General features: G+C 38.4%; 1 protein-coding gene across 3 annotated transcripts in view; it reads left to right on the forward strand.

Moving 5' to 3' along the window:
- The window catches only part of ANO1 (anoctamin 1), a 157099-nt gene that overhangs the window by 61443 nt on the left and 73924 nt on the right, over positions 1-21732 (forward strand). For all 3 annotated transcript variants that reach the window (XM_072985914.2, XM_072985915.2, XM_072985916.2), the window contains exons 2-5: positions 948-1126; positions 8454-8780; positions 17384-17482; positions 20311-20462. In XM_072985914.2, coding sequence (XP_072842015.2) covers positions 948-1126; positions 8454-8780; positions 17384-17482; positions 20311-20462 — 757 coding nt within the window. The remainder of the gene's footprint in view (positions 1-947; positions 1127-8453; positions 8781-17383; positions 17483-20310; positions 20463-21732) is intronic.

The following is a 21732-nucleotide window of genomic DNA, read 5'->3' on the forward strand; positions in this document are numbered from 1 at the left end:
CAACATATCATTACTGTACATACTCAGACAATTTTCTGGATCAAGCAAAGGTGTCTTCAGGACTTGAAAATATTATTTGGGGGGAGGGGGGCTGTAACTCCCAGAATCCCTCAACTAATGAGAATCCCTCTCAGCTAGCATACCTTTTGGGCAATTTCCAGTCTGCTAGATTTAGATTTTCCAGGTAGCTGATTTGTATTATCCTGCAAGATGATCAGCACACAGTACATTCTCAATATATGCCAAAGAGTAAATGGGATTTTTAAAAGCTGCTCCCTCACCTTGGGCAGAGCATGCAGAAGTTAGATGTGCTTTGACAATTCCATCTACCTGCCTGCAGGCTGGCTAAATCCTGGGATCAATGTTGCCAGACTGTTAACACTGCAACCCACTTGAATGAACTGAACCGATTTGAATATTCCTTTGCCATTATGCAATTGTTATTATATAGAGATTTGGTAATGCTCTATAGATAGAGTAGCAGGTACGTGTTACTCTCCTTCTGTTTTGTTATGCTTGTGCTTCTGCTCCTGGTACTTATTTAGGTTATTGAGCACAGTGAATTTTGCCATTGGCTATTCCTAAGACAATTGATTAGAAATTCAGTTCATGCAGCAGATACTAGGTGCAGCTTGGAGGAGCCCAACAGGGCTTGTAGGCTAAAACACAGAATCCTTTCTGCAATGCTTGTTAATTAAGTCACTCTCAAGCAGGAACCTAGGGAAGCCAAACAAGTGCTCAGAGAAGAGCCAGGGGAGCATACGGCAAAGCTGGCAGAGGAGGTACTTAAAAGGGGGTGGGGAGACAAAAGACGGGCAGATGCAGACTGGGAACCGGACATGTTCCAGCTGGATAGTGCCATGAAAGCCTGGAGATGAGACGTGATGAAAGGATCTTCTTCTTTTTTTCCTTTTTTTTTTAAGGCTACCTGTTTCTCTTTCTTTTAGATACTGGCAGTTCATTGAATGGGGTGGAATTTCTGCCAGAAGATTTTGAGGATACTCCGCATGAGACAACAATGAGGGTGAATGATAAATACTCCACGCTACCTGCAGAGGAGAAGGGGATTCACATTATCAACATCAGAGCAATCGAAGATATAGGATATGTTCGCACAGAAAGCACGGTGAGTGGAGGAGCTACTTTCTCACCCTTTCTGTTAGCGTATCTGGGCGTTACAGCGCCTTTCCATCTGTCCTCCCGGTCCCTTTATATCCCAGTAATACACATCATACTGTATGCCATTCAGTCCAAAGAAGGGCAATTTCAAATATGATCCCCCCCCTCCAGCTTTTCATTACTATATAAGGGTTAACAAGAAACTACCATTTTCATCAAATGCATTTTGAAGTGGGCATCCCAAACATTCTTAATATGTAAATTAATTTAAGGTGCAGCTTTCTTCACTACCATGTGTTGGTGGAGTGGGAGACTTTTCTTGTTGCTCTTTAACTGGGCAGCCTCTGACCATTAAAAATAAAAAACCTCAGCATAATAGGGTGCCAAATGGAAGCTTGTTTGTATGTTACGCCACTTTAGCAGAATCAGGTATTGTAGCACTATAAAGACTAATTAATATATCATAAAATAAGCTTTTTCGGACCAGAGTCTACAGACATCATCAGATTTTTGAACTATTATCAAAAGTTAAATAACTGTATGTATAGGTAGAAGTAGCAGTATAAGTAGACAGACAGACACACACACACACACACACACATACTTATCTGCATATACATAGATGTTCATGTTTGTGTGTATATAGTGTGGACAGGAGGAAATGAAATATTTAAAGTACCTAAGGTCAAGTTCAGCATATATTTTAAAAATTGCGATGACCATTCATAAGTAAAAAAATAAAAAACCTAGCATTGCTAAGCTGATTGACAAAGTTAGGCATAAAGAGACAGAAAAGCGATAAAATGAGAGGTCAGAGTTTTTTGTTGGACTGTAACACTAAAAATCATCCTTTTTCCAACAGAGATTCTTTCAGTAGAAGTTTTTACATAAGTTAGTAGAACCTGTCTTTCAAGTATGGATTTTAAGATTTATAAATGGCATTATGTCCTTGGATTTAACGAGCACATATTTATGTTGGAATTATACCAATTATTCAGGCTTACTCAGACCTTTTGGAGTTATATTATAGAAGGTTGTTTTTTTTAATGGTGTGGCTATAAACCTTAACTCAGCTGATTTTGGAAGTAGTAACACATTGAGCCAGCACTGCACGAGCATAATTGCATAGAGCTAATGTGGAAATATGTTGCAGTTAGTTCTTTCAAAGAATATTCTCATAGATCGCTCTTGTGATAAAATTATGAAGTGGATATAATTTATTCCTATGTCTCCTTATGAAATCTCTAGAAATTGCTGTGCTTCTACAGATAGAGAATCAAATTTTGCAACAAGTTGTACTAGAAAAGGGAACATTTGGGTTTTGCATGAGAGGCATCTTTAAATCTGGAGCACACCTCTCTCCACCAATACCTAGCTGGCAACAGGGCTGACCAGTGCAACAATGTTGCCATGTGTGCTGTGCTTGCTTGCTTTGTTCCCAAACTGTGCCCACTCAGTCTCTCTGACATTATAAATACTGTATCTGCACCATGATATCCCAAGGTCCAACCTCTGTTACACCAAAAGGATTCTGTCCCCCACCCCCAAATCTGAGGTGCTGGCCCTAAGATCTCCAGAAACAGGATACTGCTGACCTGGGAACTCTAGTTAGTTGGATATATGACAAACATACAGGAGGGTGACAGTGTCCCTATGTAAAAGTGAGAAGAGTTAGATTTATATACTTTTCTCCACAGTTATCAATGAAATAGCATTGGCATTATTTACAAGGCCACTTTAGAGCTTAGTAGTGAATGAAGACTTCACTGTGGAGAGAATAGGCTTAAAATGATAGCAAAAGGAATGTCAAAGAAGAGAAGAAATAGATGAAATTTCCTCATTATTGTCTGAAAAAAGATTTTGGTGATCCTCATGTGGTTTTGAAGGGACATGGTGGTGCTGCGGGTTAAACCGCAGAAGCCTCTGTGCTGCAAGGTCAGAAGACCTGCAGTCATAAGATCGAATCCACACGATGGAGTGACCCCCGTATTTATTTATTTATTTATTTATTTATTTATTTATTTATTTATTTATTTATTTATTTATTTATTTATTTATTTATTTATTTATTTATTTATTTATTTATTTATTTATTTAACTTATATGCTGCCCACACTATCCAAAGGTCTCTGGGTGGCTTACAACATTTAAAATACAATAAAAAGACAAAACAATTAAAATGCAATTAAAATATATACAGTACTCTAAAGATTGCCATCAGGACCCACAGCTGATATTATTTCAATTAAAAGCCTTCTGGAACAAGAAGGTTTTGACCTGGCACCGAAATGTCATCAACGTTGACGCCAGATGAATCTCAGTTGGGAGGGTGTTCCATAGTCTGGAGGCAGCTGCCAAAAAGGCCCTTTCTCTGCAAGCCAACCCTCTTACCTTCTTGAGGGACAGCTCTTTCAAAAGGGCCCCCTGGCTTGATTTTATGAAAGAAAAGTAAGCCAAATCAGTATTGTATATATCACATAATGAACTTTACAAGGTCGTGCGTGAAGAACTGTTTCCAATCTGTGGCCTCCTTCAAATGTTCCAGACCACCCCCACCCCCCATTGAAAATGGCTCCTTTAGATCCTTATCTCCATATTGCTGTTTAAATAGCCTATAAGATGAGGCAATGCTGTTCAACATCTCAAGGGAGTGCCTGAAATGTCATGTGGTTTCAATGGAGAACAAAAAAAAAAAAAACAGGAAGTCTTCTCTAGGTACCTCTTAGCAGTCATGAGATCTTCATGAAATATGTTCTGGTGTATAAAACCTGGAGTCTTAAATGTGGAAGATAAGAGGGTATATAGTAGAAATCAGGCAAGTTTGAATGGAAAATGTGGGGGAATGCTCCTCGCCAAAGTTGCTAAGCTGTTTGCTGATCCTACAGTAGTAGAGCACACTCTCCTGGATGATGTCACAGCTGCTTCTGGGAGGAGCTGCTACCCATTCTTCTTCTTTCTCATAGGTGATAGCGAGCTTGCTTAATTGCCTTTCCTTGGGCCAATCATAATGGCATTATGTAACCACTGTCCTATCTGAACTCTGCAAATGATCTGTATACTGTGAACTATCTGTGAGCTTGTAAGGTTAATAAACACAGTCCTCTTGGGGGCAGGGCAGTCGTCTTATTTGAGGTCCTCTTCTACTAGTCACCCATCAGGAGCACTGCTGGCAGACATCCTTGTGTGTGGCTGACTTCTTTAACTTCTCTAAGTCTATTTGCTATCCTAATTACTTGTGACTACATAAACTATCATCCTGCTCATTTCATGACTCCAACAGGAAAATCCGTTCAAGGAGACCAGAACACTGCTGACTATCCTATTGAAAGCAACTGGGAAACAAATTTTAAATGACCTAATTACAAACAAAAGTGAACAAAAATGTAAAAGCAAGACTAGTGAAACTTTAAAATGAAAAAGAAGTGCAATTTTTAAAAAAATGCTCCATATCCCAGCCTTTGGAGTAGACAAGTTTTATCAGGATCCCTGTAAAGACAAGGCTGTCTGTCTCTCTCTTTCCTGCTCCTTCCCAATCAACAAATAGGGAGGGAGATGAGCAGGCAGTGACATCTTGCCTCACTTTTTTTTCTGACATACTAAACAGAAAACAGAGCGAAGAAGCACAGTATTATTAGAAGTTCCTTCTCTCTTTTAATGTCTCATTTGGCCTTTAGTGCAATCCTCATATTTCTTTAGTGGCTTAGCACAATTTTAAGAATTCAGCTAATTACACTGAAATTAAAGGAATTTAGTCACTTCAGTTAACACTCACTCAAGAGAACTTGTTAAAAGCTCTTGAAGAAAACACTTTGCAGATCAGGAGGCCATGACATCTTTCAGAAATGGCACAAGAAGCCGCATTGGATATTTTTTTTCCCCTCCGAAAAGGAAGCATCTGTTCTTTATATTACAGTCAGATTTGTAGAGAAGTGGTCTCTGGAGACAGACCACACATGCAAACTTGGACGCATCCATGGTTTTCTTTCCTCTTATAGCCTAATAAAGGAATAATTCAGAGTACTTTGTTTAATTAAGAAAAAGTGGGTTTATACATGAAGATCCAGATCTGGAACATCAGTAATAGAATTAGCAACCTAACCCAGGCAAATTCTTCATAATCCATGGCGCAATCCTGGTGGTCCTAAGGTATCCCATCTATCCTATTTACTGAACTTGACAACTGCATTTGAGAACATTAGCTCAATTAACACTTTGTGATTTAGCATTTCACAGGCTATATTCCTTTCAAATGCGTAGCATGTGCTGAGTGATCTGTTTTCTGATAGTTGCTTGGACAGTTGCTTACATTGATTTCTGAAACTTGTATCATGTGTTTACACTACCATTTTCTTGGGTCTGCCTTTCTGTTTTAGATTTACATTTAACTGGCTATAGGTTTGTACCACAGGCAGCTTGTAAAATGGGACAGGGATGTGCCTTATCCCAAAATTTGGGAAGGGCATCCTACAGACACAAGCCATAGCTAGCTATAGCAGTATTGAGCAAAATATTGTTCTTTATTAGACTATAACTCCTATCAGCCCTAGCCAGAATAACCAATGGTGAAGAAAGCTGGGACATTAAAACATTTGGAGTGTGATGTTTTGGTTAATTCTGAGTTAAAATACTGTGAGATTGTTGCAGAGCTTTGAATTTCTGGTAAAAAATTCTTTTGGCTACACAGTAGAAATACAAAGAGTCACATAAGAGAATTCCTACACATTCCCCTTTCTCATTAACTGGCACTTAGAGGCTCATTAACTCACTCTGAGGCATTTGTAAGAGAAAGAACAAAAACATTTCTTTACTTAGAGTTGCTTAAAAGTACAGACTGGTGTATGGTGCTTTGTTTACTGCATCCATGCTGGCAACCAACTGAACAGATCAATGGCGGAAAAAACAAGTACCATCAACCCGGAAAATAGAGAGAAAGAGCATTCAGCAGAGAGGCAGGGCTTTATTTGAATTCAAAGGCTGAAAGTGGTGATTGGTTAGTGCTGGATATGTATATGTGTGTGTGTGTGTGTGTGTGTGTGTGTGTGGATGGATGGATGGATGGATGGATGGATGGATGGATGGATGGATGGATGGATGGATGGATGGATAGATAGATAGATAGATAGATAGATAGATAGATAGATAGATAGATAGATAGATAGATAGATAGATAGATAGATAGATAGATAGATAGATAGATAGATAGAGATAGAGATAGAGATAGAGATAGAGATAGAGATAGAGATATATAAATAAAATTATATATAGATGATTTTGTGCAAGAATTGATATAATACTGTGCAGCTTGGTGTTTCTCCTTCCCTTCCACGTGGATTCTGTGCAGGAAAGATACCATTCTGCACAGGAGTTGTAGTAATCCTGTATAGCCTGATGTATCTTCTAGGAAAGCAATACCCATAAACTTTTAAGAAATGCCACAACATTTCATGTGAGATTTCCCATGAGGGGGAAAAAAAATCTCTTGTAGAGCAATCCTGCTGTGAGGAGAGAAAAAAGGAGGGTTTTTTCTTGATTTCTTGTGAAAAGTAAGAGGTTGCAAGATTCACATCCTCTAGTACTGGTTCACATAGTAGGTTCCTTCTGTATGACCTCTACTTCCCAACATTACTATGTAGACCACAGATAACCTATGTTGCAGCAGCTTTCTCACATACAGATTGGAGGTAATCTCAGAAGGTGCCCAGAATTGGGCAGAATGGGTATTTTTTTATTTTTTATTTTTATTAAATGAAATTGGACACATTCCCTTACACAAATCACAGAAACCTAGGATAACCTCTACTTTTCTTCTCAGCCATGGTGGAAGCAGAAGAACAGCATTTTTGCTTTATCTGAGCCCAATTTTTTGACTCCTGAGCTGCAGTGAAATGAAGAAAATTCCACATTAAAGTTAATTTCTCCTTCCGCCTAAAGCAGAAGTGGGAAATGTCCAGCCTACAAACTGGAAGTTTCCCATCCAGCTGACAAACGTCTTCTCTCGGGGTTCTTGCAGCCTGTGGCCTTCCTCATTTCCCAAAATTTGCACATGGACATGCTTTGTTTAGTGATTGCTCTTCAAGATTTAAGTATAGGATTCTTTTGACATCTGATTTCTTAGACATGAAAGACAGCCTAAAGCACAGCTTTGCCACACTAATGTATTTTCAGCTCTCATTAGAGAGTGTCTGTAACCTCTGCCCTGAGTGTGGGGTGGCAGCAGCCAGTTTTGGCTCGGGGTTTGCGTACTGCTGGCATGTATGCCCTGAAATTTTCTTGGTGAGAATTTGTCCCTTGGGCTGGAAAAAATCCCCAACCCTGACTTGTAGCTTCCTTTAAGTTACAGGAAACGAAGCTCCTTAACTGATATATGACTTGTCATATGCACATCCTGAAGTACCTCCCTAAGGCTGCATGACCCTAATTGCATCACTTTCAGCAGAATGTGAAACTGGATACACGATCAAATGTCCCCTTCCATCTAGAAACATAGCTTTTGAGAGGTATATATCTTTGCAACAATGCAGTGCATTAAAATATTTGACACTACATAACCATTCAAGTTTTAATTTCAATATCCACTTCTTGATATGATGAGGCTGTAGCGGATGTGGTGAGAGAGCTGCATTTCCATTCTAATTTTCCATGAGAAAAAAGTCATGAACGAAGCAAAAAAACTAGAACCTTGGTCCCTCTCTGGCTGCAGTCCACTGACTTTTTTGGCTGAGCTCTAGGGCCAGGTGGCTCCTTCCTGTCTCTGTTACAGCTGATCCCTTTTTCAGATGATGCCGAGAAGTGACAAATGTTTGAATATAATATTAATGTTTGTCAAAAGTAAAACATAAATGCCTTTGGTTGAGGGCAAATGATCTCAGCTATCTTTAAATCACAGAGAGCAAGAGAACGCACAGGCTGGTGTAACAAAGCATTGGTGCTAACATTCAGACTATCTGCACAAATCTTTTAGGGGTGGAAAAGCCAGCTAATTATTTTCAGGATGTGGTAACTTAAGGTCACAATCCAAGGGGTTATGTCCCATGACGAGTTCACTGAACTAAAAGCAAGAGGCAAGTCACTTTGTGTCAATATATTGTCACAAACTAGTTGTTTCAATTATCTTATGTCTAATAGATAGATTTTTTTTTGACTGCTAAATCTTCTGACTAATGAATCAATAACATTTTAAGTATCAACGTTCAGTATTTTCTTCATTCTCTGGTAAGATTGTCCATAAAGCTGTTTCTCCTGCTGTGGTTGAAAGGGATTAACTTTTTTTTTTTAGTTTTTAATTCTTTGAGTCAATATACTATTTAACATCCATTCTTTTCTTTCATTTATAGATATTAAATTCCTTGTCACAAGATCCAGATGCCAACTGCAAATATGGCCTTTATTTTAAAGATGGGAAAAGGAAAGTGGATTATATCCTGGTTTACCACTACAAGAAGTCCTCTTTCAGCAGAACGCTCACCCGCCGCATCAATTTCAGTGACTTGCCACCTCGAAGCATCAAACAAGAGCAGCCACTTCCTGGAAAAGGAGGGCAGATTAATGTGGATGAAAGTGAACCCCACATGGACTACCATGAAGATGACAAGAGATTTCGCAGAGAGGAGTACGAAAGTAACCTTATGCAGGCAGGCCTTGAGTTGGAAAGAGATGAAGATGTAATTACTCTCTCTTTTTAAAAAAGCTGTACCCAAAATGTGTTGGTCTGTTTAGTGAAACCTTTAACATGGCATTCTGAAGCTCCATAGATTTATGTGCAAATTGAAGATGTTTTGCCCAAATTCCTTGGAATATCTTCTTATAGCAGTTTCACAGATAGCCCTGGTGTAGATGGTCCATATAAAGCAGAGTGCAGGAGTAAGTCAATTGAATCTATATTCTTCATTATATAAAGAACTTTTTGTATGAACTGAGGAGTATAAACCCATAATGAAAAACATTCCGGCCACTACATAACACAGTCAATTCATACTTGAGTGTAAATGTGTGTTTCACACAAAATGTTCTTCCCCAACCACCCAGGGTTCACCTTAGCATCCCCTATATCACAAGCATAGATGCTGGGGCAATGTGAGCTGCAGCCCTGTTTAGTCTCTGGCTTAATATCTATGTTATCAGAGCAGCAATAGCAGTGTTCTTACCATAGGTCAGCCATATTCAACCATTTAAACATAGGTATAGTAAAGATGAAAAGGGACGTGGTGGCGCTGTGGGTTAAACTGCAGAAGCCTCTGTGCTGCAAGGTTGGAAGATCAGCAGTCATAAGATCGAATCCACTCGGCGGATTTGACCACAGCAGTGTAGCTCACAGGCCGAAGAACATTCAGCATTTAAATATACAGTATATTAAATGCTGAATGTTCTTCGGCCTGTGAGCTACACTGCTGTGGTCAAATGCTGATGAGAGGGGGTCTCTGCTCAGCAAGTGGGACCCAAACCAGAGTCGGAGTGATAAGAGTTGGCAATGGGGCAATGGTTAAGGCCATCCTCCTCCTTCCTCTCTTTTATCCCCAGGGCACAGCAGCAGCAGTACAAGTAACAGTGAAAAAAAGGTGGTGGAGGAGAACTGAGCAGCAGTGCTTTACAACCCCTCCCCAATTCTAAGCTGTTCCCCACTGATTCATTTTTTTTTTTTTTAGTTGATGGTTTGTTTCTGCCCGTCTTTAGTTTCAACTTCCCACCATGTGCAATCTCTCTATTACCAGGCTGTTCAGCTACTAGAAGAGAGAGTTCTTTTTTCAGGAATCTAAAATTCAAAACATTCCAATCACCTTGATGTGGCAACTGTTTTTCCTTGTCCTTTCCCTCTCCTGACAACAAATGTGGGGTGGGAGTAAACAACCAGATGGTCTGATTGTGTATTCTCCCCTCCCTCCCTTTCTTATCTGATTGACATCATTTGGAAACTTTCAGATGCTACTTCCAGGTGCCAGGGTGAGGCTTCTGTTGTGGGTGGTAGGGCTTGGATAGTCCTCAAGATGGATGCTGCTGTGTTGAAAATCCCATCCATCCATCTATCCAATCTCTCTCAGACTGTACAAATATAGCCTAACCAGCAAATAGGAAAAAAAAGTGAGGAATACAGACAGCACACAAATTCTTATTGAAAAACAAATCCTTAGAGAGGGACTTCAAGAGTGATAGATGGGGAAATGTTTGTTACACACAGGTACATGAGTATGCAAGTGTGGCCCTATTCAGCTGTTATAAACTGTGAACAGCAGACATGCAAGATAGAGATTGCACTTCCCTCACCCATGTACAGTACATGTGTTGAATGCCAAGTGAATACAAGAGCTTCTGTTGTTTGTAGAGCTTACTTACTTTATGGGAGAATAAAGCATGTGGAGAGCACCATGAGGTTGTCCCATTCAGACTCAACAGAACCAAGAATGGAGGAGGTTGCAGTACAGCTGCTCCTCCTATCTTTACTATAAATGTAAAGGTTCCCCTTGACATTTAGCCCAGTAATGTCTGACTAGGGGACGGTGCTTATCCCTGTTTTCCAAACCGTAGAGCCAGCGTTTGTCCGTAGACAGTTTCCGTGGTCACGCTGCCAGCGCGACTAGACACAGAATGCTGTTACCTTCCCACCATGGTGATACCTATTTATCTACTCACATTTTTACATGCTTTTGAACTGCTAGGTTGGCAGGAGCTGGAACAAGTGTAAATGCATGCAAATGTTGCTACATAGCACATTACTTTGTTAAATATTCTGCAACCACATATTAAACCCCCCAGTTTGGCAAATCAGAGCTGTACCACAGGATTTTCAAATTTTAATTTAATTAAAAAAAAAAAAGTTTTCGCAGTTTCTTCCTGTTGCATGATAACTTCTAAAGCTCTGTTGGAATACCATTGTAGGTCTGGGGGAGAAAGCCACACAGATTATAGGCAGGGTTACAGCCACTGGAGATTACACTGGTATGCGGCTACTAGACATTTTCCTGCATGTATGAGCAGCATACTGTGAAGAATCTGCATGGTAGAGAGGATAGTTAGGTGGAGAATATAGTTTCTTTTTTATGAGGCATGTTTCCAAGACAAACCAGTGAAGAGATTTCCCACGGAAGTATATTTTGGCCTTGTCAGAATCTTCTCCCATAGGGACCTGTCCCTTTCTGCCAATGTCTTCTCATAAGGCTAGTCATGCAAGGGAGAAGATGAGTAACAGAAAAACAAGACTGTATTTACTGAAATGAGAATGAGGCCTCGGGTTTCACACAAGGGTCCCAGTACTCTGAAATCCCAGTAGAATTCTTTGTTGACACTCACACTCTCGCAATCTTTCATTGCAGATCTCAGAATATTCATGCTTCATCTTGCCAGGTCTGCTTCCTTTCCCTCAGGACCCCAACTGTACTGCTCTAGGGCTTACCTCTCAGTGGGATTTATTATTGTTCCTGTAGTTTTTTCCCCCTGTTGTGCATAAGCCTTCTGAGTTTAATGAGACATAGGACCCATGCACATGAAACCTATCTCCAAGAAGTGAGGACTTTATTGTGCAGCAAAATCAGTGCAGGATAGGTCAGAAAATAAATGGAAAGTTTATTTCAACTTTTCAAACATGCATTACACACACACATTCAAGGGGTGCAGAGGTGGGAAAGTTTGGAATGTCTGAATGTCTATATTCTGTTTTTGCTTCGTGGCTGGAGCTAAACTCCAGGTTTAATGGTGTAGGTTGGCTTCAGGTCTTGATGAGAATAAGGTTAACTTCAATAAATATTTCACTGTGTAGCATGCTGTAGAATCAGCCCTCATAGATAAAAAACACATTAGATAATGTTTTGAAAAATGAATGAATCTCAGTTGCATAGGGCCTTTATTTGATCTAAAGGATTTCTGTTGTAATTATAAAATATTTTTGTTTAGCAGTTAGTTAAAAGATTATTGTAGCACATCCAAGCGCAAATATATGACAAAAAAATGCAGAGAGATTTAGAACCAGGTCAGAAATTACACTAGTTTAGAATAAGACTTAGCTAATAATCAACCCACTTCCTTCTAGAGATGAAAAAAGTTACTTTTCTAGCTACCCCCGAAGGATTGTGGAATTTATAATCTACAATTCCCTCTGTGCAGAATACATCAAAGTGATGGTTCTTTACTGGAGGACACCAGTGGCGAGAGAAGGTCCTCAATAAATCTCTACCACTCCTGACAAAGCACTGTGACATAAATGTCCCTACCAATATTTGTGCTTTCTTAGCTGGACAGTGCTGAATCCAACCGGAGAAAGAGTTATAACCTCCTGTGCACCCTTTTATATACATGGATGGCATCCAAGAAGGCGTTTCTAGAGGGCTGGCGGTGTCAATCTGTAGCCTGTTGCAGCAAAACCAACAAAGAGTCTTGGAGCACTTTGAAAACAAATGAAATGGTTTAGTCTTTAAGGTGCTTTAGACTCTTTGTTGGTTTTGACCCAAGAAGATAATTTGTACATGGAAGTTTGAGACAAACGATTTAAAACAGACACTTGAGTAAGATTTTTTTTTGAACTTATAAGCCCTGAAACAGTATTCAAAGAGACCCAGGTACTTCTCATGGCACTGTCTCTAATGAGCCTAGGAATTACAGCTTTCTGTCGAGAAGAAATATTGGCACTGCTATTCTAGCCTCCATTTGTTCATGGGAACCTTTTAGCAAAGCTTCCAAATTAAATGCTGGGGTCCAAGATGCAATTACCCTGTGATTAAAGAGCAGCAGTACAGTACGGCTCCTTCCACCTGCCTAGCCAAAGCAAAGTGTTCTATTAAGAGTGCCAATCTCAAAAAAAAAATAATTCTGGCATTTGTGAACAAAAGCCAGCATGATTAAGAGCAAGAACCACAGTTGTATCATTTCAAAGGGAGAGGCTCAGTTTCAATTGGCTGTTGCACACTGGGATTGCCAGAGTCAATATAGAAACAGCTTCTCTGTGTTTAATACTTTGTAGAAGGCAAAATATAAGCAGTTCACCCTCTTTTTTTTCAATGCATCACTATATGAAAAGCAGAGTCCTATCCTGTGTTGAGCCTGACACAGCTGGTGAAATGGGAGGGGGGCTGAAGAACATATATGTATGGGTATATATAGGGCTGGGGAGCTGTGTTTGTACTTTGCTAGCTGATAAACCAAGGTCAGGGAATGCTTGGCACTTGGCATATTTTCGAAAACCATTCCTTCCATTATATTGGCCCTGCTGGCTGGAGTTTCTGGGCATGAAGTCCAAGGTATCTGGACAGCCAAAAGTCCACCACTTTTGATATAAGCCCTACTCAAATTATGAAAGTTGGAAATAATCAACTTTCTCCTCAGCTATATCTATCCATAAGTAATAAAAGCTTTTACGCACATTAGCAAATTGCTAGAGCATGTTAGGATTTCCTTCCCTCAGTCTTCTTGTTGCTCTGCACAACATGGAATACTTGTACAGGTGTATTTGTCCAATGCATGCTGCATACTGAATAAAGCATAGTTTTTCATCATAAATCTTGAAATTTTAAAAGCAGGTTCTAAGCTACAATAATGCAAGTGTGGGGAATGTATTGGTCTCCAGATTTTGTCAGACTGCAATTTCCAGCATTCCCCTGGTTGGGGCCAATGGAACTTGTATTCCAATAACATCTGGACAGCCACACTTTGCCCATTGCTGCAGTAAGGTAACAAGAATGTTTTCAAATGATTTGTGCTTTTTGTTTCCATTTTCCCATTAGTTTTATTTAAAAGGTCAATTTTTAGTTTAACCATTTCTTAGAATTCTATTCTTGGTCCTTTTATTTAACTATTCATTTCAAGCTTAAAGCAAACTTTAGATGTCATTATATTGTATTATGGACTGTAATAATACTTGGGTTTGTGTACATATATTTCTAATGAGTTATGTACATTCTGTATGGTACCAGATGGAAAATTAGTTTGTTGTGGGTTAAAGGGAGGTGCACTACAATTTGGCCTTCATTTAGGTCTCCTTTGGAGTTTTAAACCTGTGGACCAGACTTCCATTCCATTGTTCTTTAGCGGAGTTCTTCTTTAAATGTTCTGTTGGTGAAAGGAAGTAGGTTGTTCATGGCCAATGCTCTTCTCCTTCTTGAATTCCTAGCATTACTTCCCCCACTATTTTGGAAGAGCTACCCAATACTACAGAAAGGTCAACAGAAACTGCAGGAAAAGGGGAAACTGAAAAAGATCAGTTTCACTAGTAGAAATGGGAAAAGTCTTTTGCCCTCAAAAGCAAATACTAGATGTAACCAATGGATTAGTAGTTATTAATCATATTTTGTGATTAAGTATCAGTATTGAATTGTTCTGCGTGAAAATTTTAAAGATCTTTCCCCTGAAATTAACACATAAAGATTCATGTTACATGTAATGCCAAAGCATGATTGTACCTCATTTCTATTTCTTCAAGTACATTCAAATGTTTAAACTAAAATGTATGCTTGCTGTCTAAATGATGGGTAAAAACTATAATTTGAATGCAATTTCAAAAAAATGAGATAAAGACAAATGATACTTTGTCAGTTTGAGATGCAACAGCAAGCTATGACTTGAACTAAACAAGAAAGGAGAGAAGTTGCTCTAACCAAGGTTTCAAAATGTTATCATAGTATTCAGCCGCTTTTTCCAGTAAATACAAAAATACTTTCAATATCTACTTATTCATAATAGTACTCTGCTAATATCTTGTTAGAATACCTGTTGTCTTAATACACAAAATATCAAATCCCAGTTCTGATTCTAATATTACCAAAATCTGTTAATCGAATATATGATTAATCTGCTTTCTTTTGTCTTGCAAATTCAAACACATATCATTATTTATTGCTTCCTTTACTGTATTAGTTATATCAGTTTGTTATCACTGAAAACATAATAGTGATAGGTAACAGGGATGAAGTTTTAAATTTGTCCCACATCTATAAAGATAAAGGGTTATTCCTGTTGAACTCAAGGGCACTTATTTTTTAATACACCTGCAGAACTACGCTGTAGTGATTTTCTTAATCCCTACAATAGGAATATAATATGTGTGGAACATATCATTTGCAGTTATCCTGTGAAAGGCAGAGCAAACTATGTCTGGAGACACACTATATTTAAGCTTATTTGCCACTTTTGCCACATATAATTTTCACAGAAGCAGTACTTATCTTCAGCAAATGGGCCCAAATCCTTTTTTAACAAAATGGTACACCCACATAAATTTGCCAGGCATTACACCAATGCAAGAGGTAATTATATAATATGATTGTGAAATTGGTCACACAATTCTCATTCCAACCATTGTGCATTGCACCAGCAGAAGTGTTTTGCAGATTGCACTCCTGCCTCAACATTCTTGTAACACCGCAGGCATAACATCAAGTTACAACCATGGAGTTACCCAACAGGATTTCGGCCATTGACTTAGAAGTCAGTCTACTGTGTTCTGTGGCATTAATTCCCAGGCAAATATGCGTACAGTTTCATCTACAATAAAACATCTGTTGCTTGCTTGTATTTTTTTAGTGGCCTAAAAAAGTTATCATCTGCTCTTGCATTTATATTGTTTTGGAGACTTTTTCTTATTTTCCCCCTGATCTATAATATGTAGTCCTGTGCCTGTTTACTTTGGACAGGAATGAGTGAAAAGACATGCATAGGATTGCATTGTAAGGGCCAAAACCTGTGTCCAATTACCTGGGAATAAAGGCCACAGAATGTGAAAATACAGAGGTTGAGAGTTTGATTCCCCACTGTGCCTCCACCCTGTGTGGCCTTGGACAAGTTGCACAGTCCCAGGAAAATCTCAGAAGAAGGGAATAGTAAACTACCTCTGACTATTCTTTACCTAGAAAAACCTTTAATTGACTTAATGGCACGTGATTATTATTAAAGAGCAAAGGGGTTTATTGCAGTTGTTAATTAGATGTATTCAAAGGTTTCCTGAAGCCGTATTGCTGACCTTGATATTGGTTAAAAGTAAATGCATGTTTCAATGGACCTGTATACTAAGTTGATTAAATTGTCCTCCGTGAAGTGAATCAATACATGTTTTTGAAGCTATGCCATATCGGAGATTGGCAAACACAGTATTTATCTTCTGAGTACTGTATTTCTAGTATGCACATGGTGAAATAAAATGAATAAATAATAAATAAACAAGGTGGCAAAGTGGACACATGCTTTTATGCCTGTGCAACAGGCAAAACAAAAGAAAAAAAGGATTGAGGGAAAACAGTATCTACTTTCAAATATGCTTTGAAGATGGTGTTACTGGAATGTTTTGCCTGAAAATTATTTTAATAAAGCCCAAGCCTGTAGAATTGTCTAATGGGATAACATATTGACTTTAAGATTTCAAAGTCATATGGAAAATGAACAGCAGAGTAAAATTCGCTCCCACAGGAAGCCAGACTAGCCCCATTTTTGCTGACATTCCACAAGTAGGTGATGAACTTTTTCTTCAGGCCAGGTTTTCCTTAGTGACTGACTGTCTAGGAGACCATAAACAGGATGGTTTATATTTTGTTACTTCTAAATCTGTTTTTAGTAATACTTTTACCTAACATTTCTAGTATAATGTTATTAAGTCTTATAAAATATTTGAATAATTTAGCTTTTAATATTGTGTTTTTAATTATATAAGCCACCTTGGCTCCTTTTTTAGAAGAAAAGTGGGATATAAACAAACAAACAAAAACAAACCACACTTTGAAATGCCCTGATTTTTATTTGAAAATTAATAAAATATTAAAGCTACCATCCTATGTGTGAGACCTAGAACTGAAGATACCAGTTAACTTGAGTTGAACATTATATTCTACTTACAACAAATGAGAGTGATGTGGAGTAAATTGCAGCTGTCTAGTTTAGAGGAAAAGTTACATAATATTGCAGTCCTTGCTTTGGAGATGTAGCTATTGTTATAAACTTTTTATAGTGTGATTAACTTTTTTATAGTTGGATTGTTTTATCTTAAAGCCGTAATGTTAATATAATGCTCACATGCTATATTTAAGAAGATAATGGTAGAATCTGCATGTGGTGCTCATTTATGTCAATGTTCATGTCTGGCCGTAGGTGACCAATACATCTCTCTAGCAAACTTCTAGTGTCCCCCCTCCTCCCCGGTCATTATTTCTAACCAGATATCATATCAGGTCAAGATCTTGTTAATGCTTGTAAAGATGGAAATACCTCATGCTCATATGAAGTTAAACAAATGTGTGTTTTTGAGTATAAAGTTTTTTCTGGTCTAAATGTTTTATTTTCTCTTTATTCCATGTTTTAGACAAAAATACATGGGCTTGGATTTGTAAAAATACACACACCATGGAATGTATTATGTCGGGAAGCAGAATTTATGAAGCTGAAGATGCCCACAAAAAAGGTCAGTTTTCCATCTTTAATCAGAGTTAATAATTTTAATTACATGCCATCAGATTGGTTGCAACTCTTGCCAGTGTCTCCTTTGAAAAAAAAGTAACTCTGAAGTGGTTTACCATTCCCATCTTCTCTAGGCTCCTTCTTTCCTTGAGAGGCACAAGGGAGGCATTGAATTCCAAACCACTGGTTGTGCAATCAGATACCCAAAGCACTGAGCTATCCAGACAGTTTTATTCAAGATGGGCCATATAAAATATTTAGATTTTACAAATTTCAAAATGTGTTTGAAGCAGAATAATTAACTGACTTTATCACAATTTGCAGTACAATTTGTAAAAGAACACTACCGGCTTTAAGCCTTGATAGGAATGTAGAGGTTTTGGCTAGTGTTTCATTGATTTTATATATAGCCATTTTTAATGCATCTTCCCATGAAATCCTCCCCAGGTGGTTTACTCATCTGACACAGCTGCACTTTCCCCCCCCCCCCCGTTACTTCTTCCTGGCCTGCCTCTGTACAAATGGGTCTCCCACTGTCTGACAGACTGATAACATAGCACATTCTATGGTATACCCAAACATAGAGCCTGGTCAGTTAATTTTAAGAAGAAAAATATGATGAAGTCATCCCTAACTCACTAGGATTACTCTAAGGCCCACTACTCAATTATGGGTGGCTTCAGCAAGGTGAATGAATGCAAGACAAGGAATACAAGGGGCAATTCATTAACTAGTGGCAATGCACAGTTGTGATTTACACTACTGCAGTTGCACCAGCATAAGGAACCAACAGAATTCTGTCCACTGAGTCTGCATCCAGCCTAATGTGAGTAATGTTGCTTCACTACCAATACTGGATTTTCTGTCAACTTAATGGAGCCCTTGATGTGGTGGTATAATTATATTAGAGGCCTTCTAATTTACAGCATACCAACCCAGCAGCCTCTCATGCTGCAGAATGTTTTTAGTGGCAGTATGGGAAGTAGGAAAGACTGAGAGAAGGGGTTCTTATCTGCTCATATATTTCAGGGATTTTCAAGTGCTGTGTACAATGGGCTCTGTTTCTATCAGTCCAGTATTCCCTCTTGCAACCTTCACCTTTATGCCAAGATCATGACTAGACATCTATAGGCCATATAAAAGCTGATATTTCTTTAGGCATGTGAGTAGTTCAGTATCTAGTTCCAGTAATAGCCAAGCATAAAGGGGATTAGTAGGATCCAGTCCCCAATTTCCAATGAATATTTGAATTATCATTATAAAAAAAGATAGCAACACTGTCAGTGGAAGGAAGATTATATGATGAATGTGATGCAATATGATTATATGATGAATGTGATACCGAGCTGTATCTGTACCTGTTCAGGGTACAAAACTGAGAAAGGGATCAATATTTAATGACACACTAAGTGCAGAACACAGACTCTCCAGGGAAATGTCTCTAATGGAACAAGAGACAGCCTAAGAGGGCAAAGTAATTTACTGCAAGTAAAACTAAAATTAAACTTTGGATTTCAATTTTGGATTATTAGCCAATTCAGAACTATTTTTCATGTTACTTATTTTAACTATGTTTCCAACTTTTTAAATTAGCCCATCCATTATGTTTAAGGATGTTGAATTATGAAGGTATAGATTTTGAAGGGATCTGATCTTGTCCAGTCTCTTGCATTGGTGTAAGGCTTTGTCCAAAAATAGATAGTAGCATGGTCAAAAGCAGGAAAGACAAGGGTGTTATAATCACTGTGATATACAGCACTTCGTGTAAGTTCTATAATCAATATACATTAATTGCACAATTACTTATTGGGCATATTTTTATCCCCTACAGTATAATGTACAAAACTCATGCTAGTTCTGGTAGTAATGTAGAGCAGTAAGGAAGCATTCATGCATGGAAACCGTATTCTTGTATGTTGAATTCTCATCCAGATACTTCTCTGATTTGTGAACTGTCTGTGTATTGTCCATATACTTGCAAGTACTGATGTCCCAAAGAGATCTTGTGCCAGAGGTCTGTGTTTTACATTTGTGTTAACAATGGCACACATCACATTCTGGTTTTGGTGAATAAACCCTGATAATTTATAATACTGGCATGTATTACATCACATTCCACATTCATTGGTCACACTTTATGTCATTGTTATTGGTTCTGTTTGTGTGACCTGCCACAGCGGTCTGGAGGTTGCATTTGCACTGTATTTATTCAATTTAGCACTCACAATTCTGAAAGCTGTTTACTTGCTTCAGCCAAAACTGTTTTTTTCAGCACTGAATATTGGCAACCTACTTTTCTTTATATGCATTTATTTGGTACTGAGTCACAGAATCATAAAATCATAGAATTGTGAAGCTGGAAAGGGCCTATAAGGCCATCAAGTCCAACCCTCTGCTTGATGCAGGAATACAAATCAAAGGAAATCTGCCAGGTGGTTGTCTAAGTTTCTCTTGAATGCCTCCAGTGTTGGAGCACTCATCACCTCTCAGGGTAATTGATTCTACTGTCGTACTGCTTTAACAATTAGGAAATTTTCCCTGATAATCAACCGAAATCTGGCTGGTCTGAACGGCTGGTTCATCTCGCCAAGAATTTTGACCAGTGGCAACTCTCTACTGTACCAAAAAGAGGACTTTTCCTGTAGTATATGAGACTGAGGAATGAATATGGAACTGTCAGCATGCAAAAAGCTGTCACTTTTTAGCAGTATCAACTGCCCCCCCCCTCTTTTTTGTAGTCTTTGTTTTTGTTTTGTTTTATTCCTTAAAACTTTGGCATGTTTCGTGAGTGACTTGGAAGAAATAAATGTTTGTTTGTTTTTTGTTCCACAGATGTATCAAATTCATCAACCACATGGCCTTTTGAAAAAAATTAATTCTGTAATTCAAAAAATAACAGAGCCTATCCAGCCTAAAGTGGCAGAACACAAGCAACAGACAGTGAAACGTCTCTCTTACCCTTTCTCCAGGGAGAAACAACACTTGTAAGTCAAAGTTCGTCATCTTTATTTAATATCACGTGCAATGGAATTTGCCTCTGGGAATACCACCAGAGGCTAAACCATGACACTATTAATAGAAATATGTAGACCAGTCTTTTGATTCAACTTGCACTAAAATTATCAAATTTTCCAAATAAACAGGATCTACTTAGAAATGGATTCTGTCCTAATGCTTTCCCCTAGGGACCTACATCCCAATGCTACACATTTTTATTTGTCAAAAAGTTCCACTGAGTTCAGTGGGGATTACTTTCTGGTAAGTGAATATAGGTGTAAGAGTGAACTCCAATGTATTTGGAAATAAGCTCCATTGAACTCAGCCAGGTTTACTTTTGAATGGATATTCGGACTTGTTTAATAAAATTAAAACCTATTTGTGCTTCCCCAAAGTTGATCTAATCAAAAGAAACATGTTTAACTCGTGTAGCTATTAGTTTCCTCATCCAAACAGAATCTAAAAACAATTAGCTTCTATACCTCTTCTTCACATCCCAAATAAAATGTGATTTTATTCTGTGATTCACTCTTTACACAACCTGTTTGCTACAAGCAAACAACAGTGTGAGTTCAGGACTGGTCGGGGTGGATACAGCCTGCTACATGTCCGGTTTTTAAAGGAACCAAGCCTGAAAGAGAAAGAATAGGCTCTGGGTACGCAGTAAGATTCAAAAAGAAAGACCACCATCCCACTGCCAGGTATACTAAATCAAAAGAAAGACTACAGTGGTCTGTTTTGATCAGCATATACTGGAGCCAATATCATACATTTCTGTGGTCACAGAAACTGAGGGCAAAAATATAGTTTGGAAGAAGAGGATTAAAACTGGAAGGCTGAGAAATCAGATCATGTGTAGGTCTTGAAAATCAATCACAAAATGCAGCATGCTAATTTGTAAATTACAAGTGGAAAGAGAAGTTAGCCCTGTGTGTTCAAACACAGCTGCTCAGAGTGGTCTATTTCAGTGGTTCTTAACGTGGGCGATAATGCCCCCCAGGGGGCGATTTCATTTTTCAGGGGGGCGGTAGAACGAAAAGGGGCGGTAGGGGGGCGCTGGAGCAAGCCAAACCTGTGAAGATGGCTGCAGCCTTTTTACATTGTGCATGAATATATATTTTCCTCCAATTTATTTTAGTTTCAGACTTTTTGTCTTGAAATTTTTAGTTCCTGAATTTGTTTTTATGCCCTTTTTATATTTCTTTTTGAGTCTTAAAATTCACTTGCAACTAAATAATTAAATGTTACTTTTGGGGG

Source organism: Pogona vitticeps, chromosome 1 (genome assembly GCF_051106095.1).
Source record: "Pogona vitticeps strain Pit_001003342236 chromosome 1, PviZW2.1, whole genome shotgun sequence".
In the NCBI taxonomy this organism is placed as follows: Eukaryota; Metazoa; Chordata; class Lepidosauria; order Squamata; family Agamidae; genus Pogona; species Pogona vitticeps.